Source organism: Mandrillus leucophaeus, unplaced genomic scaffold, assembly GCF_000951045.1.
Source record: "Mandrillus leucophaeus isolate KB7577 unplaced genomic scaffold, Mleu.le_1.0 Scaffold193, whole genome shotgun sequence".
Classification (NCBI taxonomy): Eukaryota; Metazoa; Chordata; class Mammalia; order Primates; family Cercopithecidae; genus Mandrillus; species Mandrillus leucophaeus.
The window spans coordinates 2,173,196-2,192,191 of record NW_012101954.1 but is presented as its reverse complement, the minus strand read 5'-3'; the positions used below and the strand labels follow the sequence as shown (position 1 = coordinate 2,192,191).

General features: G+C 47.5%; 1 protein-coding gene across 3 annotated transcripts in view; it reads right to left on the bottom strand.

The window, feature by feature from the left end:
- The window catches only part of SLCO3A1 (solute carrier organic anion transporter family, member 3A1), a 327,687-nt gene that overhangs the window by 46,480 nt on the left and 262,211 nt on the right, over window positions 1-18,996 (bottom strand). For all 3 annotated transcript variants that reach the window (XR_001005914.1, XM_011978377.1, XM_011978378.1), the window contains one exon: window positions 11,140-11,403. Coding sequence is in view for 2 of the 3 variants with exons in the window: in XM_011978377.1 (XP_011833767.1) it covers window positions 11,140-11,403 (264 nt within the window). In the remaining variant the exon portion in view is untranslated. The remainder of the gene's footprint in view (window positions 1-11,139; window positions 11,404-18,996) is intronic.

Genomic DNA, 18,996 nt, shown 5'->3' with positions numbered 1-18,996 from the left:
GTGGGGCAGCCACAGCCATGGAGAAGGTAGGCTGGGCTTAGTTCCCGGGCCATCTCTGTGGTCAAGAAGAGCTCCCACCTCTGAGGGCCAGGCAGCAGGCCAGGTCAGGAAACAATGTACTTGTCCATGGCCTTGGTTTCCATGTCCAATTCCCTGGAATTGAAGGTGCCCCAGGTAGTGGTTACTGTGGGGCTCAGTGTACCTGCTGGACTCTCGGTGTATTTCTGCTTTTAATCTCTCTACTGAAGTTGGCCTTGACTTTCTTTTCCTTTGATAACATTGCTGTCAACACACCACTGTCAGGGCTCCCAAGAAGGGGAGATGAAGCTAATGCATGCAACTGCTCAGTAATTACAATGGTAGCCAATGCTTTTTCGGTTACCAGTGTTTGATGGGGCACTGTGCTAAGGGCTTTTCATTTAATTCTCACAACCATTACAATAGCAGGTCGTCTTAACATCATCATTCCCGACATGAGAAAACCAAGGCTTCATTGAGAGGCTGTAAATTCCATCTTGCCCAAGAATCCAGAGCTGGGAGGTGAGGGAGAGTGGATTTGAACTAAGGTCAGCCTGAGCTCCAAAGTCCACATTCTTAACATTCAGGTATTTTGTGGGGACCTGAATCTATAAAAGTTGTTTTTCTGAATGTTGAGTTGCCATGAGGAGCTTCCCAACACATGAGACCCACAGGAAAGAGAGAACAGAGAGGCAGGGAGAGCTTAGATGAGATAAATGACAGTCTTCAAATCATAACTTAAAAGGGAAAGAGGAAGAAATAATAAAGATGTAGAAAAATACTGTGATGGAAGTACAGGTGTGAATCCAAGGTGTGGTGACTCCTAGGAAAAACAGTGTCACGGAATAGCATCAAAGTTTAGCAACCACCGAGTTGGTTGCTTATGTGCCCCGTGCAGGCTTAAGTCCCCCACTGGACGCCCTTGCCTGAGTCCTTCTCTTCTCACAAGCCAGAAGCCACCTGGGAGCAAGGATGGAGTAGCTCCGTCATTAGATGTGAGCAGCACGCCCAGTAAGAGCAGACGCTTAACAAACTCAAGGTGTCTTAAAGAATCTAATAAATAAATTTAAAAATAAAGGAATGAATCGCAGAGCTTTGAAGGGTTAACTGTTACAACCTCTTAAGAAACTTTGAGGCAACATAAACAAACTTATGAACAAACCATTAGTGACATTCCACAGGTTCACTGTCCGGGTGGAAACACATTTAGACTCTTGCTTCTACAATCAGGGTGAGCTTATTTGGTAAGTCACTCCCCTGCCAATACATGTCCCCTGCCTGCACAGATGCAGGAGGACCAGCTCTGACCTGTTGCCCCCAGAGGAGGTCAAAGAACCTCCATGGCTTCTGGCATTCATGTGCAATTGGGAGTTCACATAGAATCATCTAGGGGGCTTTGAAAACATCCAGATGCTTGGACCCCTTCTTTACCCACAGAATCAGAATTCCTGGGCTGTGGCCCACACACAGGATGGTTCAAGAAACTCCCCAGGTGATGCTGACTCAAACTCCTGGCCTATGGGGCCAGAAATCCAGAATGTCAGTCTCTTCTTCATTTACACTGTCGATTCTGGAGGTATCTAAGCCATTCCCTTGTGTAGGGGTGGAGGAAAGCCCAGGTGGGAGAGGAGGCCTGCAGCGTCTGGGAGTCTTCTAAAAGCAAGTGCCTGCCACACACTGGCCCCAGATGGGGCAGCCTGTGGCTCCAGGTTCAGACCCAATGTGGTTTCACTGATTTGGATGAAGTTGCCTCCTAACCTCTGCCCTGGGCTATTGAGGACCCCAGGGGAGCGCTTCCTAGCACCTTCTCATTGCAGGTTTGAGAGAAGCAGCTACCGGGTTTCCTTTTGACCATCCTCTGGAGGTAAGAGGCAGAGAGTAGTGCTAACTTTGCACAGAAAAGCTCGTGGCTTGAGTGAACAAATAAGAAATGATCAGCACCAGAAATGAGCGTTTAGAATGAAATCCCAATGTTGGCTGGGTGCAGGCTGGCTGGGATAACTCCCCCATCAATTCTATTGATTCCTTTCAAGTCACCAATGCTTCATAATCCCACCAAGAAGGCCCAAGAGAAAAAGAATCGTGTGGCTGCCCATTAGAAAGTTTAAAGCATGAAGCAAGTGTCTGCAGAGGCCCAGTTAGCTTCCTGCAAGCTGCAGCTCCAAATTGGCGTCGCCCCAGTCATTTCTGTCCCTCTGGAGTGTGAAGTCAGAAAAGCGCAGGCTCCACTCAGGATCACAGAGATGAAGAAACGAGCCTGGGAGGTAGCAACGTCTTATTCAGACTCAACATGGTGTCTTTCCAGGTCAGAGGCAGCAGAGAGAAAAAGACTAAGGGAATAGTCTTTTTGTAAGCAAACAGCCGCTTTCACTGCTCCTGGCCAGCCCCTAAGAACCTTCTCTGAGACAGCGGTGGCCCACCTCCGTGGCAGCAAGGCTGACTGCATTTGGCATTTATGAAAACTCTAACAATGGGGGCATTCACCCTGGAAAGTCTGGAAAGAGAAATACTGACATTCACAAAGAAACAGTGGGGGTGAAATACCCGATGGACATAAATGCCCATCTTTAAGCCTAGAGTTCCTGATGTTATTGCCTCAAGTGTTGAGTTTACAGCAGGCCTTCTCAGAGCCTTCATGTGCTAATATATCACTTATGAATCTCCATGAGGATCACAGTGTCTACAATGTCCCAAGCTTATTCATTGAGTGAGTCCCCTGACATTACATGTCCCGTGCCTGTACAAATGCAGAAGGACCAGCTCTGACCTGTTGGCCCCCAGAGGAGGCCACTCAATGAACCCCCATTGCTTCTGGCATTCATTTGCAATTAGGAGTTCACATAGAATCATCTAGGGGGCTTTGAAAACATCCAGATGCTTGGACCTCTTCTCTACCCACGGAATCAGAATTCCTGGGCTGTGGCCCACACACAGGGTGGTTCAAGAAACTCCACAGGTGCCGACTCAAACTCCTGGTTGGAAACAAGGGCTCCTCAGATAAAGTCCAGATACTTCAGAAGGGCAATGCTAAGGCTTTCAATAACTCATTCATAATTTCACAAAAGCCTCCACGAGCAGCTTCAGGTACCAGGAACTGCTGGTGAGGAAGCGGCCCCTAGTCTGCCTCCTAGCATGACCTTTTCTAAAACCAGACGTCTAGCTCCCAACAATGTCTTGGGCATTCCTGTCCATGTGTCTCTGCTTATCCCTGTCCCCCATCCCAAAGTTCTTCTCTCTCCATCCACGGGGATCCTGCTCATCCTTCCAGATTGGGGTGAAATGCTACAGTCTTTAAGCTAGTATCTCCAAGTCCCCTCTCTCTGGTCCTCAGTTCATGCATTTGAACCTCCTGTGAGCCTTTCCACTTTCTACCCTGTATCCTGGAAGCATTAGCCAAGTGGCCACAGAGTTAATGTGAATAAAACAGTCCCGAGTCACATGTCTGAGGAGTATGAATCTCAGAGAGGGTCAAACGGCACACAGGTTCCCAAAGTTATTTGGCCATCTAACCATTTCCCTATCCTTCTGTTATTGCTGCTGCTGATTTGTTTTTCCCTGAGCATCTCAAGGGACCCTAATTGGGAAACGCTGCCTTCTAATTATTTCCTTCATTCTTTCACTCAACACACGCTCCAGGAATATCAACAAAGTGCCAGGCATCATGCCAGGCACCCTCACATAGTTTGTCTCAGGAGCTTTGCTGAAATAACTTGAGAAGTGCAGCTGTAGCTTATCTATGGACCTATCCCTCCCGTGCTGTCCACAGCAGGTCCCCTATTAATCAGTATTGATGAGAACTTAAGCCAGTGACCAGTCTGGTCTGTGGGGACCTATAAAAACAACTCCTGTGACATAGCAGAATGTAAATCACAGCCTGGCACAGGATTCCAAGCATTTGGGAGGGCAGATGGTCTCCTTCACCATGGAATCAGGAAAGAAAAAGTTTAACGGGAAATCCACACACAGGAAGAACATGGTTCTGAGGACACAGTGCACGATTTAAAAAAATGCTCAGCTGGTTAGCTGGCAGAACAAGGACTCTCAGATCACCAGGTTCCTCATAACATTATGCTGAAAGGCACAGGGTTTTAATTAAGAAAAATGTAGCAGAAACTGACAGCTAGATGGTAATGGATGGAGGAGGCCAAGGTGCAGAAGCATGAGGTGGGTCCTGTGGCCAGGCATGAGCTGTGGAGAGGCATGAGCTGGGTCCTGTGGCCAGGCAAATCTGTGGCTCCTGCTGAACTGTGAGAAGCACAGTGGTGGGGCGGGGTGAATGTGCTCCCTGACCAAGATGTAAAGCACCTGCCAGAAGATGGGTAACTAACAACATGAAGCCCAAAGTCCCCAGGGCAAGTCAGTTTTGGCTCCAGGGCTGGCACATCCTCTACCATTCAGCAGCCAGGGTGCCAGGAGCAGATCCTCTCCAACACAGGTAGTCACGTGTGGGCCGGTGGTGGCACTCAGAACACCTGAAGCTCTTGCCAAGTCTACGTCCATGGATTGGTCAAACACAGGCCAAAACCCTGAGTGGGAAGTAGGAGACAGGGGAGCTTTAGGGAAAGCAGCAATCCATTTACTCCCTCCCCTATCAAATAGCAGGCACTGAGCCTCTGCTGTGTACCAGGACATGAGCAAAAACAACTGCAGTCCCTGCTTTCATGAAACGTACAGAGTAAGTGAATAAAGGAAAATTATTCACGCACATAAAGGAAAATTATGATGTGCCTTGGAAGGGGTACCACCGGGTGGGGAAGATGTTCCTAAGTAATGACACATGAGCTGATGTCTGAAGATGAAATCAGAATTCCAGTAGAGGGAACAAATGCAGAGTCCTAGGAGGAAAGGAGCCTGGGGTATAAGGAGAACTAAAAAGAGGCCAGTGAGGTGGGCGTGGAGGGAACAGGGCATGACTGGCATGAGAAGGGTTTGGAGGGACTCAGTGATCATGGAAGGACTTTGCCTCCATCCCTTAAAGCAAGAGGCAGCAACTCGATCAGATGTGTCCTGAAAAGATCACAGAGTGGACAACAGCCTGGAGCGCCCAGGGCATGCTGGAGTGTGGAGTGTTACCTTATAAATGTTAACAAGGACCCTCAGATCAACAGAGATCAAGAGCAGGCTGCAGAGAGATTTGGGTGGCAAAATCGGCTGAACTCCATGATGGACTGCATTGCTGGAGGGCAGGGGAGGTAACAAGGACCCAGGAGGATCTCAGCTCCTCAAAAGGTGAACCTTCTCTAGAGCTTGGGTTCTGCATGGCCTCTTTTGGAGGGGGAGCAGGCTGCAGAAGTGTAAGTTTCTCAGACACAGGAAGGGCTTTGTTACATGGGCCCCAGCCTGATTCCCTTTCTTTTCTTTCAGCAGTTTATGAACAATTTAGTGAACCCTTACAGGAAACAGGGGAAAGAGCACAGGATTATGGAGTCTGGAAAACTAGGTCCAGCCCAGCCACGGGAATCTGAGTACCTGGTTTAACATCACTCAGGGATCAGGACAGAGGTTAGCAACATAACCACCCCATCAGCCACCTGTGGGGGCCAAATGGGAGGTCGATGCAAGAGCTCTGGAAATCATAACTCATCTCCTAGATTTGGGTGGTGGCCTTAAAGACTCTGAGCCTGAGGCCCCAGTCCTGCCTACTCAGCCGGCACCTGCTGGCACCTGCTATCTTTTCTGGGACAGGAAGAGACCACTTGGCAGTCAGTGTGAAGCGCTCAGAGACAAGAGTGCTCAGCTTTTGATTGCCCTGCTCTTTCAGTGATCAAAGGCAGGACTCTCCCTTTGGATTTTAAACCTCTGGTGCGATTACACTCATCCCAGCTAGAAAACCTGGCAGAGGGTCAGGACAGGCCAATGCTCGCAGGGAGTTGGTTCTTCCCTTCCTCTTAGGCTGCAGCTGTGTCTGGAAGACCCATCATTTTAGGGTACATCTGTGCTGTTGCAGCCAGCAGCTGGAGTTTTAGTACACTCTGCTAAGAAGTCAGTTAGCACCTGCTGACGCCACTTATTCTTTAAGAGAGTGTCCGTTTACTGTCAGAAGTGGCAGCATAATGCCATGGTTAAAAAGACAGACACTGGAGCCTTCGCCCGAGTTCAAATGCCTTTCCTTTCTATCTACAAGCCTCACTTTCCTTATTGGTAAGTGGTACCAATGCCTCCTAAGGTACAGGGATGAAATATAACAGTGCACAAAAAAATCATTACCTGCTATTTGTGCATGTGTCCACGTCTATACATACATGCAGGCTGGCAAGAAAGTATTCACTTATTACTTCATTCAACCAGTATCACCTACATGCTATGCACTGTTCTGTGCATTGGAAATGAACAGATGAACTACAGCTTCATTCCTGGAAAATGCATAATCTTTGGGCAGACACAGACAAGCAGAGAGACTGCCATGGTAATGTGTTCACAGGTGCTCTGCAGGGATTCTGGGGACCTCAGAGGAACGCAGCTAACCCAGTACCGGGTACACAGGGGCATGTACACAGAGGGGCTTTGGGGGGCTTCCTGGGGAGGTGAGAACAGAGTCCAGCCCAGAAGTGAACTGAAGAAAGAAGGGCATTCCAGGGAGAAATAGCAGCAAATAAGAGATTGCCTGACGCATTCCAGGAAATGTACAGAGCTGGAGGGAGAAGGCACATGGACATGCGGCTGCAGAAGAGACCCTTGTCACGTCCATCAAGGCCTCTCAGGGCAAGAGACGCCGGAGACAACTTACAATGAAGCACAAAACTGTGGAGGTGATACTTAATACACTATCTGATGGTGATACTGTACATTTGTCTATTACAGTCCCTGAACTTCTTCCCTCCAGGTGTAGCCTCTCACAAGCAATTCTGCAAACTCTGAGCATTTGCTAGATTCAGCACACTAGGTGCAGCCTTGTCCACACACAGCTTACCAAGTAGGAAAGGGGAGGAGAGGACACAAGAGGATGAACGTGAGGTGTGTAAAAAACAGGCCATCCAAAATGCAAGATCAGGGAGGAGCAGAGCCAGAGCCACGTCTTAAAGGAAAAGTTATTTGGTGGCACAGCTGAGAAGTAAAAATGTGCCTTGGCTTGGCAGGCCCCCATATCGGGGACATACTGGAGTGTAACAAACCCAAGTATTTGTTCATCTGCTTTCTGCTTGGTAAGATGGTTATGGGGCTGTTGCTATAAGATGGGGACTTCCAGGCTGACCTGGAGTAAGACTCTGGGCTTTCCGTCTCTCAGCTTTGGATAAGAGTTGCAAACCCAACTGATGGCTGACTGTTGGAAGCAGATGTCTGAAGCCTGCTTTTGATAGGGGAATGCTCTGAAAATCGAACCACAGACTCTAACCCCCATATCACCAGAGCTTGGTTTCCTCATCTAGAGACAGGAATAAACAGTGATACTGACCTTACACAGTTTTGGTAAAGACTAAACCAGACACCACATGTGAAAGCTGAGAGGAGTTAAGTGATGTGGCCAAGCCTGCATGATTAAGAAGTGACTGAGCAGGCCGGGCGCAGTGGCTCAAGCCTGTAATCCCAGCACTTTGGGAAGCTGAGACGGGCGGATCACGAGGTCCAGAGATCAAGACCCTCCTGGCTAACACGGTGAAACCCCATCTCTACTAAACACATAAAAAAAAAAATTAGCCGGACGTGGTGGCAGGCGCCTGTAGTCCCAGCTGCTCGGGAGGCTGAGGCAGGAGAATGGCGTAAACCTGGGAGGCGGAGCTTCCAGTGAGCTGAGATCCAGCCACTGCACTCCAGCCTGGGCGGCAGAGCGAAACTCCGTCTCAAAAGAAAAAAAAAAAAAAAGAAGTGACTGAGCTGGATTTTAACCTAGGTGGGTCTGCCTCAAAGCAGAGAGCCCCATTTTCTCCCAGGAGCAGGGGAAGACTTTCTAAGTTCCAGAGAAAAGGGGCTGGAAGGCTCTTCTTGGTGTAATGCCAGCTCTTCTCAGCGCAATGCCAGCTCTTCTCAGGGGCCTTTGCTGTCTGCAGAGCACAGCAGGGGACACAGATTGATGGCCAAAGAAGAAACCCATTTGCAAGCTCAGACAAAATGGATGAGAAATTGCAACATAGAGGTTTTAGGAGCAATGTCAATTCTATGTATACATGCAATGCTGTTCAGCTTATTTACATCCACAAATGTGTAACACACTGCATGTATAGCACTGCATTTGAAGCGTGGGTTTCCCAGGATGCAAACTGGATGAAGGGTTTTGGAATGCCAGGGAGCACTGCATGGTGCTTTTGGTGGAAAAGCTCATATAGCAAAAACATGTGTCTCACATGGAGAAATAAATCATATAAATGACTGTGGCCCCACTTCATGCACTGGCACGTATAAAATGTGTTTATTAGCATAATAGCTCACTTCACTGTATTTTGGCTCTTAAGGAGTCTTGTAGAAACACTTTCTTCCTTTCCTGTTGGGACATCATGTTAGTCCATTATGGACCAATTGCTTCTGGGAATTGTTAATTCTAAATTAAAATCATTAACCATCAGAAGCGAAGCCTGTGTGTATACAGATTACAATTTGTAATCAATATGGCCTCGTAGGTCCCAGACTCGTCTACCTGACTGTGTACTTGTCAGCACAACGGCAGCTCACCCAGAGTGCCTGCTTATCTTGTCATTGCTTTGACCTTGCCTATTGCAACCTAGGAGAATATAAGCTCCAGAATATAAATCGCTTTAGTCTTGGCTGTGCTCAGCATCTAGTAGGGTCTCAGTAACTACCAATGGATAAAACAAATGAGTTAATGAGCAACTGCGTCATGACCCAAGAATGCTGAAGCCATGGTAGGCCTCAAGACTTGGCTCAGCTCTGCCGCTGACCCTTCCCTCACCCGCAACTCATGGCCTAGGAGCGGTGGGCTTCTCTCTGTCTCTTTGCTGCATTTCTGTAACCACCTGTATTGCTTGTTATTGCGGTTCTCAAAACACTGGGCTGCCTTTGCTGACTTACAGGCCTGATCCTACGTGGGATGGTGAGTTCTCTGATGGCACCATTATATCTTTTTCATCTTTTTATTCCCAGAGATGAAAGATAAGTGATTACTAGTGCAGCTTTTACAATCAGAGCCCTTGGGAAACAGGGTCATTATTCTGAGGTGGGGAGCGACTTGGAAATGCTGTAGTCGCCCATGGCCAGGATGTCCTTTGAAAGCCACACTCTCATACCTGCCCAATTTATTCCTAGGGGTCTAGTTACCAGGACACTTTCTATGGATGGCTGTTCTATTAGGGGAGTCGCAGGCATCACTCTCCTGCTACTAGGGGAGTCACAGGCACCTTCCTTGCCTAGGGGCTGCTGGAAGTGAGCCTATTTTATTAAGCACACATGCATGGGGACGGGGGCATTCCAAGCCAAGGCAACCTTAGAGGACACAGATTGGCTGGCCTTCTCATCTACCAATGCATTCTGGAACTTAAATTTTATGGATGATTCCAAATTATAGCATTGGTAGAAACCATTGTGGAACACGGGGCCAGACATAACATTAGGATATTAAAATTGTCTCTCTTCAGAAATAACACAAGTTCTTCAGATTCCTCATGGACTAACAGGTACGATTAACAGACAGTCTTCTGCAGCAGTGCTTTCATTTTCGAGACAGCACTGGCAGTGAGGAATTGTGTTATTACAGTTTTACATTCGTGGAAAAGAAGCAGGGGGGAGTTAATGATTGCAGGGCTGGTGAGGAACAGAACAGGGGGCTGAGCACAAAGCAGTTCAAGCTTCTCTCCACGAATGTCTAGCATCTCCATAGAAGGCACACATTGTTACATAGAAGTTTAGTAAACAGACTTTGACTGCTAGGAAATGTCTAAAGCACAGGAGGACTGCATGTGCCACTGCGGAAGTCTGATCTGGCTGAGTGCCTCATTTCTGCACAGAGGGGACTGGCCATCTCCCTTCTGCATCCCAGCTTCCCTGGGAAGTAGTGCCTGACCTTGCTCCTGGCTGCATGAGCCCACTCATTTCTAAAATCCAGCAGGACTTCAGGGGAGCTGAGTAAGGAGTCATGGGCATTAAGGAGCCCCACACATACCTCGCCTGATGGTCGCTGAGCAGCTTCTGAGACTGCCAGGCTACATTCAGCTCCTCATCATTTTCCTCATCTTTAAAGGATTGTGCTGAAGATGGAAACAACTTGGGAGGTGGGGGAGGGGCTCTCATTCTCATTCTGCATCACTGTTTGTGCTTCACCATTTTTTCAGAAAAATTGCACATTTTTCTTTAAAAAATGATAGCAAGAGCTTTGCTGCATTCTAAAGTGTGACTGTGTCATTAAGACTGGGTTAATATTTCTTTCTTCAGGAAAACACCTCTCATCTTTAGTGGAGGCAATGAAAGGACAAAGTGAATCTACAGAAATGTACTTTGGAGTTGGCTTTATTTATTTATTTATTTATTTATTTAGAGATGGAGTCTTGCTCTGTCACCCAGGCTGGAGTGCAGTGGTGCAATCTCGGCTCACTGCAACCTCTGGTGAGCTTGAACCCAGGACCAAGTGATTCTCCTGCCTCAGCCTCCCGAGTAGCTGGGATTACAGGCACATGCCACCAAGCCCGGCTAATTTTTGTATTTTAGTAGAGATGGGGTTTCACCATGGTGGGCAGGCTAGTCTCAAACTCCTGACCTCAAGTGATCCACCTGCCTTGGCTTCCCAAAGGGCTGGGATTATAGGCGTGAGCCATTGCGCCAGGCTGGAGGTGGCTTTTTAAAGAATGCTGATATCAGGCAAAGGAAGCCAACTTCAAAAGTCCTTTATTGCTTCCAGGGGCTTGTAGGTGGCCTGAAAGAATTCAAAAAAGCTCCACAGAATATTTTGCTTCCTTCTAAAGACATTTACGTTTATTAAATGTCAGGTCCTATATTAACCACTGGGTCCCTTTAACAAATGGTAGCTACTTCATTTTTGTTTTTATTAAGCAAGTCAGGTTATTTACTTCTCAGGAATAAGTTAAGCACCTGGGTGGTAGAGGCCAGCCATGCAGGCCAATATTATTCTGCCTCCACCAAGTCCCCAAGCATCCCAGTCCTGGGTGCCACCCCTTCACTCATCACGCCCATCCCAATCCCCCTACTGTTCTGAGCAGAGGCAGATGAGGCTACCTTTACCTCTCAGCTGCTGGAAACAGGAGGCACTGCTGTCTGGCTCCAGGGGGTGCCTCAGGACCCCATTGCTGGGCTTGGGCCTCTCGTATTCTCTTTCGGGGAGCATGGCCTGCTCGCTTTCCATGGCGGGGTCTGAGTGCGGGGGCAGGGACTGTGGAAACCCAAACATCAAGAGGGAAGAGAAGAAGAGTAAGGCACCGCAGAGCAGAAAGCCACCCCACCAGGCTCCGATCCAGCGGGGGTCATCCGGAGTGATGTCCAGGTTACCTGCAAATGGAAAGAGCACAGCTTAGTGGAGAAAAGAAGGCTGCACCACTGGGGATTTTACTGAGAATCTGACTCAGTTGAATAGAGAGGGCAAAGGCTCTAGAAATGACCTGGGGTTGGGAACAGTGGCTGCCAGGCTGCGAAGCCTATTGTTGCACATCAGCAGTTCTGTTTCTCTCAAAGCCGAAGGCTGATCACATTCCCTCCTTAATTTTCTTGTCTACCCTGTGTTTACATCAGTCTAAACAAAAACAGTGAGAAGCCAGACATTCTCTGAATTTAGGTTAAAACTGACTGGCTTGGCAGAGCTGCCAAGGTGTGCTCAAAGAAACACAAGGGAGTGTTTATTGTTCAGAGGTAGATTTTCATCAGGTATATTCACTCTTGGCTTCCAAAAAGCAGCTCATATGAGATCCCACTCAAAGCCCCACTCAGTGTCTTAAATTAGGTTCACAGCTCGTCAGGGGAGGCACACAATAGGGTTTTACAGCATGGCCTCTGAAGCCAGGCTGCCTGGGTTGAAGTCCTACCCCTTGCTCTCTGTGTGATCCTAGGCCAGTGGTTTGAACTCTCTATGCCTCAGTTTACTGATCTGAATAACATCTATGATGATGGTAGTACTTAGTGGGAAGATCAAATGACCACACCAGACATAAAATGCTCAGAAGAGTACCTGGCACATGCTGGGGCATCCAGATGATGGTAGCCTGTTATTTATGGTGAGGGTCCCTTGTTTCCATGCTACTAGTGGAGAGGTTAATGCCAACCTTGTTGGTGGCCTGTGGCTTGGCACCAGCTCTCTAATACAAAGCTTTGCAGCCAACTCATGTGCTTAAAGGTGCTATGCATGTGGTTTGGTGGCCTTGTACCACTATTTGATTTTGCCAGCTAAGTCACAAGAACATAAACTTCAGCTTACCCTTTGGTACAGTTTTTTTCTTTCTCTCTCTTTACAACTGCCTTGCACAGCACGGCTCCCAGGCGAGCTGCTTAGAAATGTCTCTTTGATAACAAACCACGCCCCTGGAACACGGAAGGAGAACTGGGGAGATCTGGGCAATGGTGTATGAAGTAGGACCAACAGGGCTGCAGGCCTGGACCAGATGGATGGACAGCTCTGGGAAGAGTAATGACCGCAGACACCAGATGAACACTTCAGCATTCATAAAATGCTCTCCCTGAAGACTCCTCAGCTAGCATTAATGATAATGCCAGTCATCATTTATTGAGGGTTTCCTCTGCACCAGGCATTATGCAGAGCACATTCTTAACTGTTCCAGCCAACCTTCCCCATAACTCTACAAGGCAGGACTTTTATTATCTCTATTTTCTATAGATGGAGAAACTGAGGCTTAGAAAGGTTAGGTTCCTTGCCCAGGTTCACGGGGCTGAAGGACGGAACAAGGTCCACGCTCTCACCTTTCTGTTCCACTGCCCCTCTTCAATGTCTGGCCTTTGTTTTGGGCTCCCTATAGGGCCTGAGGTGAATGATCAATTCCTGCTCTTTGTGCCATGAGCCTAAGGCCACCAGCTCTTCCAGTAAGTAGCAAGTGGCCTTTAGAACACTGGTTAGTCACTGTCCTGGAGACGCTGACATACACTCAGCAGCAATAACAGCACTACGATGGACCAGATGTTTCTGCATAGCTACAAGCTGGAGAGGGGACAGTGTAAGCTTTGAGAACTTGGGGTCAAATCCCATCTCTGCCACTTACTAGCACGTGATACTGGGCAGATTACTCACAAATCCCAGCTCTGCCACTTACTAGCATATGATACTGGGCAGGTTACTTACCCTCCTTGAGTCTTAGCTGCATCATTTGCAAAATGAAGACAGCTTCAACCTAGAGTGGTTGCAAGGATGACAGGCAATGAGCAAGAATCACCTGATGCATAGTAGGCTCTTTATATAGAGAGTAGATCTTGTTATTTGCACTTTTATGTACATATATGTATATAAATGAGAATCTCAAAATAGGGATCTTTTTAAAAGGTACGGCATGGGAAAACACAAGGTGATCTTGAAAGCATCTTTATGCAAATGAGGGAAGACACAAGGAAGTGATATTGCCTCTGGTAGCTGAACAGGAATGTTTTCACTAGTCACTTACTGTGTTTCTTCACCTGCTGCCAAGCAATGAATGAAAACAGAAGACAGCAAAAGGGAGCTGAAGTATTTCCTCCATTATCTCCAGGCTCCATAAAGGGGGAATTGAAAAGCTGGCAGATGTGAGCGGGTAAAGAGAGAGAAATCCTAGCAGTTGTTTGGGGGAACAAAATTAGAAAAGTCATATTTTAGTTAGGAATTTAGTGACTCTGTTGTTCTATGTGTGAGAAAACACCCCAGGGAGAGGGACAGTGATGGGGGAGGTGACGGTTTGTGTGAACATGTCAACGTGCTCCCTGTAGGTATGTGTATGTGTGAGGAAAGCCAACATTGGCTCAGTTTGAAAGACGGGGAAGGGCACGTCACCTGTGTCAGAACCAAAGCCCACCTGCCACCTGGGCAAGAACAAGAGACGGGGCCTGCGTGAAGGTGGCGTACAGCAGCATTCTGTAGATCCCAGACACTCATCACTGACTATTTTGGGAAGTATTGATTTTTTTCTCCATTTCAATTATCCGGAGCACTGTGGCAGACACAGAAATAACATGCAGAGGGAAACCGCTCAGCCGTAGAGTGTGCGGCCCCGAGGGCGGGGGGAGGCTTGGTGACTTTGATCTAGGAAAGACAACTAATGGTTGGACCTGTCTGAAAAATGTCTTACCTCTGTCCATCTCTATAACAAACACTATTTTTTCTTTTCTTTTCTTTTCTTTTTTTTTGAGGCGGATTCTTGCTCTGTCGCCCAGGCTGGAGTGCAGTGGCGTGATCTCAGCTCACCACAACCTCCACCTCCTGTGGAGGTGATTCTCCTGCCTCAGCCTCTCGAGTACTGAGATTACAGGCGCCCATCACCATGCCTGGCTAATTTTTGTACTTTTGGTAGAGATGGGGTTTCACACCATGTTGGCCAGGCTGGTCGTGAACTCCTGACTTCAGGTGATCCACCCACATTGGCCTCCCAAAGTGCTGGGATTACAGGTGTGAACCACTGTGCCCAGCTAACAAGGCATTTTGGCTAGTTATGGTGAAAAATCTCCCTCCACCTGCTGGCAATCATCTGTCAATGCTCTACAGATACTGTTTCAGTACTAGAGATATGGAGGGAGAGTTCTCTGTGTGGCTGGAAGAGGACAGTGTGGTAGATGTTATTAGTGTCCTCCACCTCTGATGTCAAGGAGGATGACACCTCCTCACTCTGTGAAGTTAGGTGTCACCATAAGCCACAGAGATTTGCCTATGAAATGTGAGCAAGGGGGTTATGTATCATTTCTGGATGGAAGTGTGTATGAGCTGGTGCATGACTCCAACCCCTTTCCTCCTAAGATGGTATCTGACAGGCTACAATAAACGAAATGTTCGTGTTGATCTGCATTGGATCTAGCACAAAGAAGAAAGAACCATTTAGTATTCTAAGCTGCTGAGATTTGGGAGCTGTTTGTTACTGCAACATAACCTAGTCTACCCTGACTAGTACAAAAGGTTTAGGAAATAAAAATCCATGTTCTATAAGAACAGCCGTCTCAGGCAGGCTTGACACAGCAAAGTATTGTTTTAGGTAAAGGTAGGGAGGAAGGCTTGAAAACCTCTTTACTTCTCTATTTGGTTCTAGTTAGTGTCTTAACTTTAAAAAAACGGCTGCAGTTTCAGCCTTCTGGCAAGGGCTGCTTTCAGTAAGATGCCCAGAACAAAACTGAAAGCACCAATCTGTTTCATTTACTTAGATACATTCAATTGCCAACAGAACTAAACACATGGATGAAGAAAGATGTTGAATAAAATGAGGTAGAGACAGTATCTCAGGCTGAGGGAACAGGCTGAGCCAAGGTGTGGCACACTCAGGGGACTCTAAGTGAATAGGCTCAACTCCCTCATCAAGCCACTAATCTACCCCGTGGTCATTTCAGACAATGAGAACAGATGCCATTTCATTCTGAGGGAAGTCTGGTAAAGGGGACAGGAGAAAAGGGTTGCAGAGTGGAACAAAGAGAGCCATACACTGGGTGTACCATGATGGAAATGTCTGTCATGAAGCCAGGCACACCTTGGACTTGTCTTGACATAGGTGTCAACAGGCGTAGAAGGTTTTTCTCCTTTTCCAGATCCATTTCCGCTATTTATTTATTTATTTATTTTTGGAGATGGAGTTTCACTCTATTACCCAGCCTGGAATGCAGTGGTGAGATCTCAGTTTACTGCAACCTCCACCTCCCAGGTTCAAGCAATTCTCCTGTGTCAGCCTCCCAAGTAGCTGGGATTACAGGTGCCTACCATCACGCCCGGCTAATTTTTATTTTTAGTAGAGACAGGTTTCACCATGTTGGCTGGTCTGGTCTCAAACTCCTGACCTCTGGTGATCCACCTGCCTCGGCCTCCCAAAGCGCTGGGATTACAGGTGAGAGCCACTATGCCCAGCCTTACGAGATCCATTTTTCTAACCCTTCCACTCTTTGTGTCTGACTTTTGGGTTGTTCTTATTTGTTGCTTGTATTGGGTAAGTTGAGAGTTGTTGACAGCTGTTTACTCTTTCTGCCAAAGGTCAACTGAACTAGGGGGCTCACTGAGATTTCCACCCATTTCCAAGATCAAATGAAAAGTCACTGGAAATACAGTTAAACCAGTTTAAAACTAACCAACCAACCCACCCACAAACTCATGAGGATACCTGAGATTGTGAGAAGAGCAGATCAAAGCAAATTGGCGACATTTACTTCTTACTCCTGGGACATATGGACTTTTTTTTTTTTTTGGTAGTTCATTTACCTATTTGTTTAACCTGTGTTGCCACACTTTTGCTATGGGACTCAAGAATTCTAAGAGTATCATTAAGTTACAAACCTAATTAGAAAATGGAGACAGGAAGGGGCTAAGGCTGGAGGGTGGCACTGAACATCTAGAATCCCAGCCATTGGGCTAATTAGCCCAAAATGAAGGAATCTAGCAGTAGCAGCCAGCCCTCAGGACAGCAGAGCAGGAGGCTCTCAGTCTGTTGACCTTTCTTGTGAAGCAAACAGATGGCCACATCTTGTTCCAGCTGCCAACGCCATGCAGCCTTCTGCGAGGCCTGCTGGTGTGTGCCTCAGGACAAGTCTGCACGGATGTGCTGGTGAGGCTAGGTCATCTCAACAAGGCCTTTGTCCATGGAAGGGAGCCCCCTTCTGGCTAAATTCCTGGAGATGTTTCAGGGAAGCCAGCTGTTCTGTTAAGAGTGGGGCTTTGAGGTCAGACAGGCCTGGGAATGAATCCTTGCTCTATCCCTAGCTGTGGAAACTGTTAACCTCTCGGATTTCTTATTATAAGTATTTATTGTGTGCTTACTATACACCAGTCATTGTGCTAAATGCTTTGCATGAGTAGCTCATGCCGTCCACACACAGACTCAGGATGTGTGTGTAATGTCCCCAGGATCACAGAACTCGTAAGGGGGGTAGTCAGGATTCAAATGGAGTCTGATTCCAGTGCTCGAATTCTTAACCATTGCATGATAATGCCTCACCTAATAGTAGGATCTACACTCCCATAAAAATGTGCTGAGGCTCCAATGAGGCAATCTATGTACAGCTTTAATAAGTGACCAATTCATGGCTGCTGGTATTACTAATCTTCTTGTAATAAACCCACATAGTTAAGGCTTGCCAAGGCAGTGATTAGATATGTATTCTGTTACCAAGTCCTTCTTTTCTTCAAGGTCCTGTTCTCACCTGGGGTTCAGTTTAATAAAGAACCTAAAAAAGAAATCCTGGAGGTACCATCATTTCTTCCCCCAGCTCTCAGGGGACAGAGTTATTCTCCCTGAGCTGAGGAGCAAAGGGAACCATGTAGGGATCAAACACGGATGAAAGGCAGCAGCAGAGGCAGCCCATGTCTAAGTGGAGCCAGTTGGGACCTCCAGGCAAGGTGCCCCGTGGGGGCTCTCACCCCAGAGCTGGCCCATGTCTACAACCAACCCTCCTTGGCACCCCCAGCTGCATCTACTCACAAGTTTCAACCAGGCTTCCTCACTGGATTCTCTCAATGTGGGCACCAGGCTATGTGGTGGATGCCACCTTCTCTCCTCCATCTACCCCATAACGAGGGCCCTCTGTGGACCTGCCTTGCCGCTTCCCCACAAATTTCAGGCTGCTGCTTTTCCTGGACCCCAGTCTCAGTGGGGACTTCAGAAACATGTGTCCATGTGTGTGGCCCTCGTCTATTAATGCCTACAGTAATGTTCCCATACATTGGACAACCCTACAGAAGAGTACTGCTTTAGGAAAGCAAGGAAAAGATAGGGGAGGCCCTACAGAAATTAAGAATCCCTTCCTCAAATACAGCCCAAATCCACCCGCAGGAGGCAAGTTTCAGTCACAAGATTAGAAAAATAAAAACTGCTGGAAACTACAGAATTCTGTGGCTGACTCCCTAAATAGGATAAATGATATTCTTCTGCCCTCTACTGGTAAAGAGCTGCACCAACCCTTACGGTGCCTATGGGAAGGACGCAAAGATCATGACTGACAATGCACCTTGCATTCTTTAGAAACAGAAAGAGAAGTCCATTATCAACTTGGTGGGGAAGGCTGCCATCAGCGAGATGCCCACACAGGACTGAAAAGAGCCCACCTGCCTTACATCCATGTAGGCACCAAGTAGCCAATGAGACTGGAACCATGGATTACACCGCTACACCCTGGGCCTTAACAGGCAAACAGAGATGCTGAACACAGTAAGATGGAAACAGCATTCCAGGCTGAAGGAACAGCCTCAGCGAATGGAGGGAACCGGGAGTAGATGGGCTAAGCCTCCTCCAGCCATCTGTCTACCTGCTGGTCATTGCGGGCACTGAGAGAAGGTGCCATTTCATTCTCCTAAGAGAGTTTGGTGAGTGCAATCTTCACAGGCAGGCTCAGGAGATCTGGGTTTTATAGAGATACATTCCTTGGATTGGGGACATCCCTTCCCCTGTCTGTGACTCAGTTTCCTCATTTGTAAAATGAAAGAGTTGGAAAGGAATGATGTCTGAGGCTCTTTCCAGCTCAGATAATCTGGTTATTCACAGGGTTTTGGTTCAAAGGCCACCACTGATACCACTGAGGGCAAAATATGCCACCTGGCCACTTTGCTACCCTTCAAGGTGGCTTCCCCATTGTATCAGGAGAATGCCTCCTCTCTATCCCCTCTGCTGGCCCTGTCTTGTGCTGCCTTGGGTGCAGTGGTGGAAGCTGGCCTGTCTATACGAACAAGATGGAAACCGACTCACTTCACACGTCCTGTCTCTTCCCAGCCCACCCCTTACCGCACTCCCTAGGAAATGAGTTCAAAGGGCCAGCCAATGGCTACAAAACACCAGCACTCAATCACCTTCTGAACAGACTCAGCACTTTAAAAGTATAAATAAATAAGGCTGCCTCTGATTTTTTTTTTTTTTCCACTTGGAATCTGTAACATCATTAGCTACAAGTAAATATATCAGTGGGATTAATGGAGTGAATCACAAAGCGACTTGATTG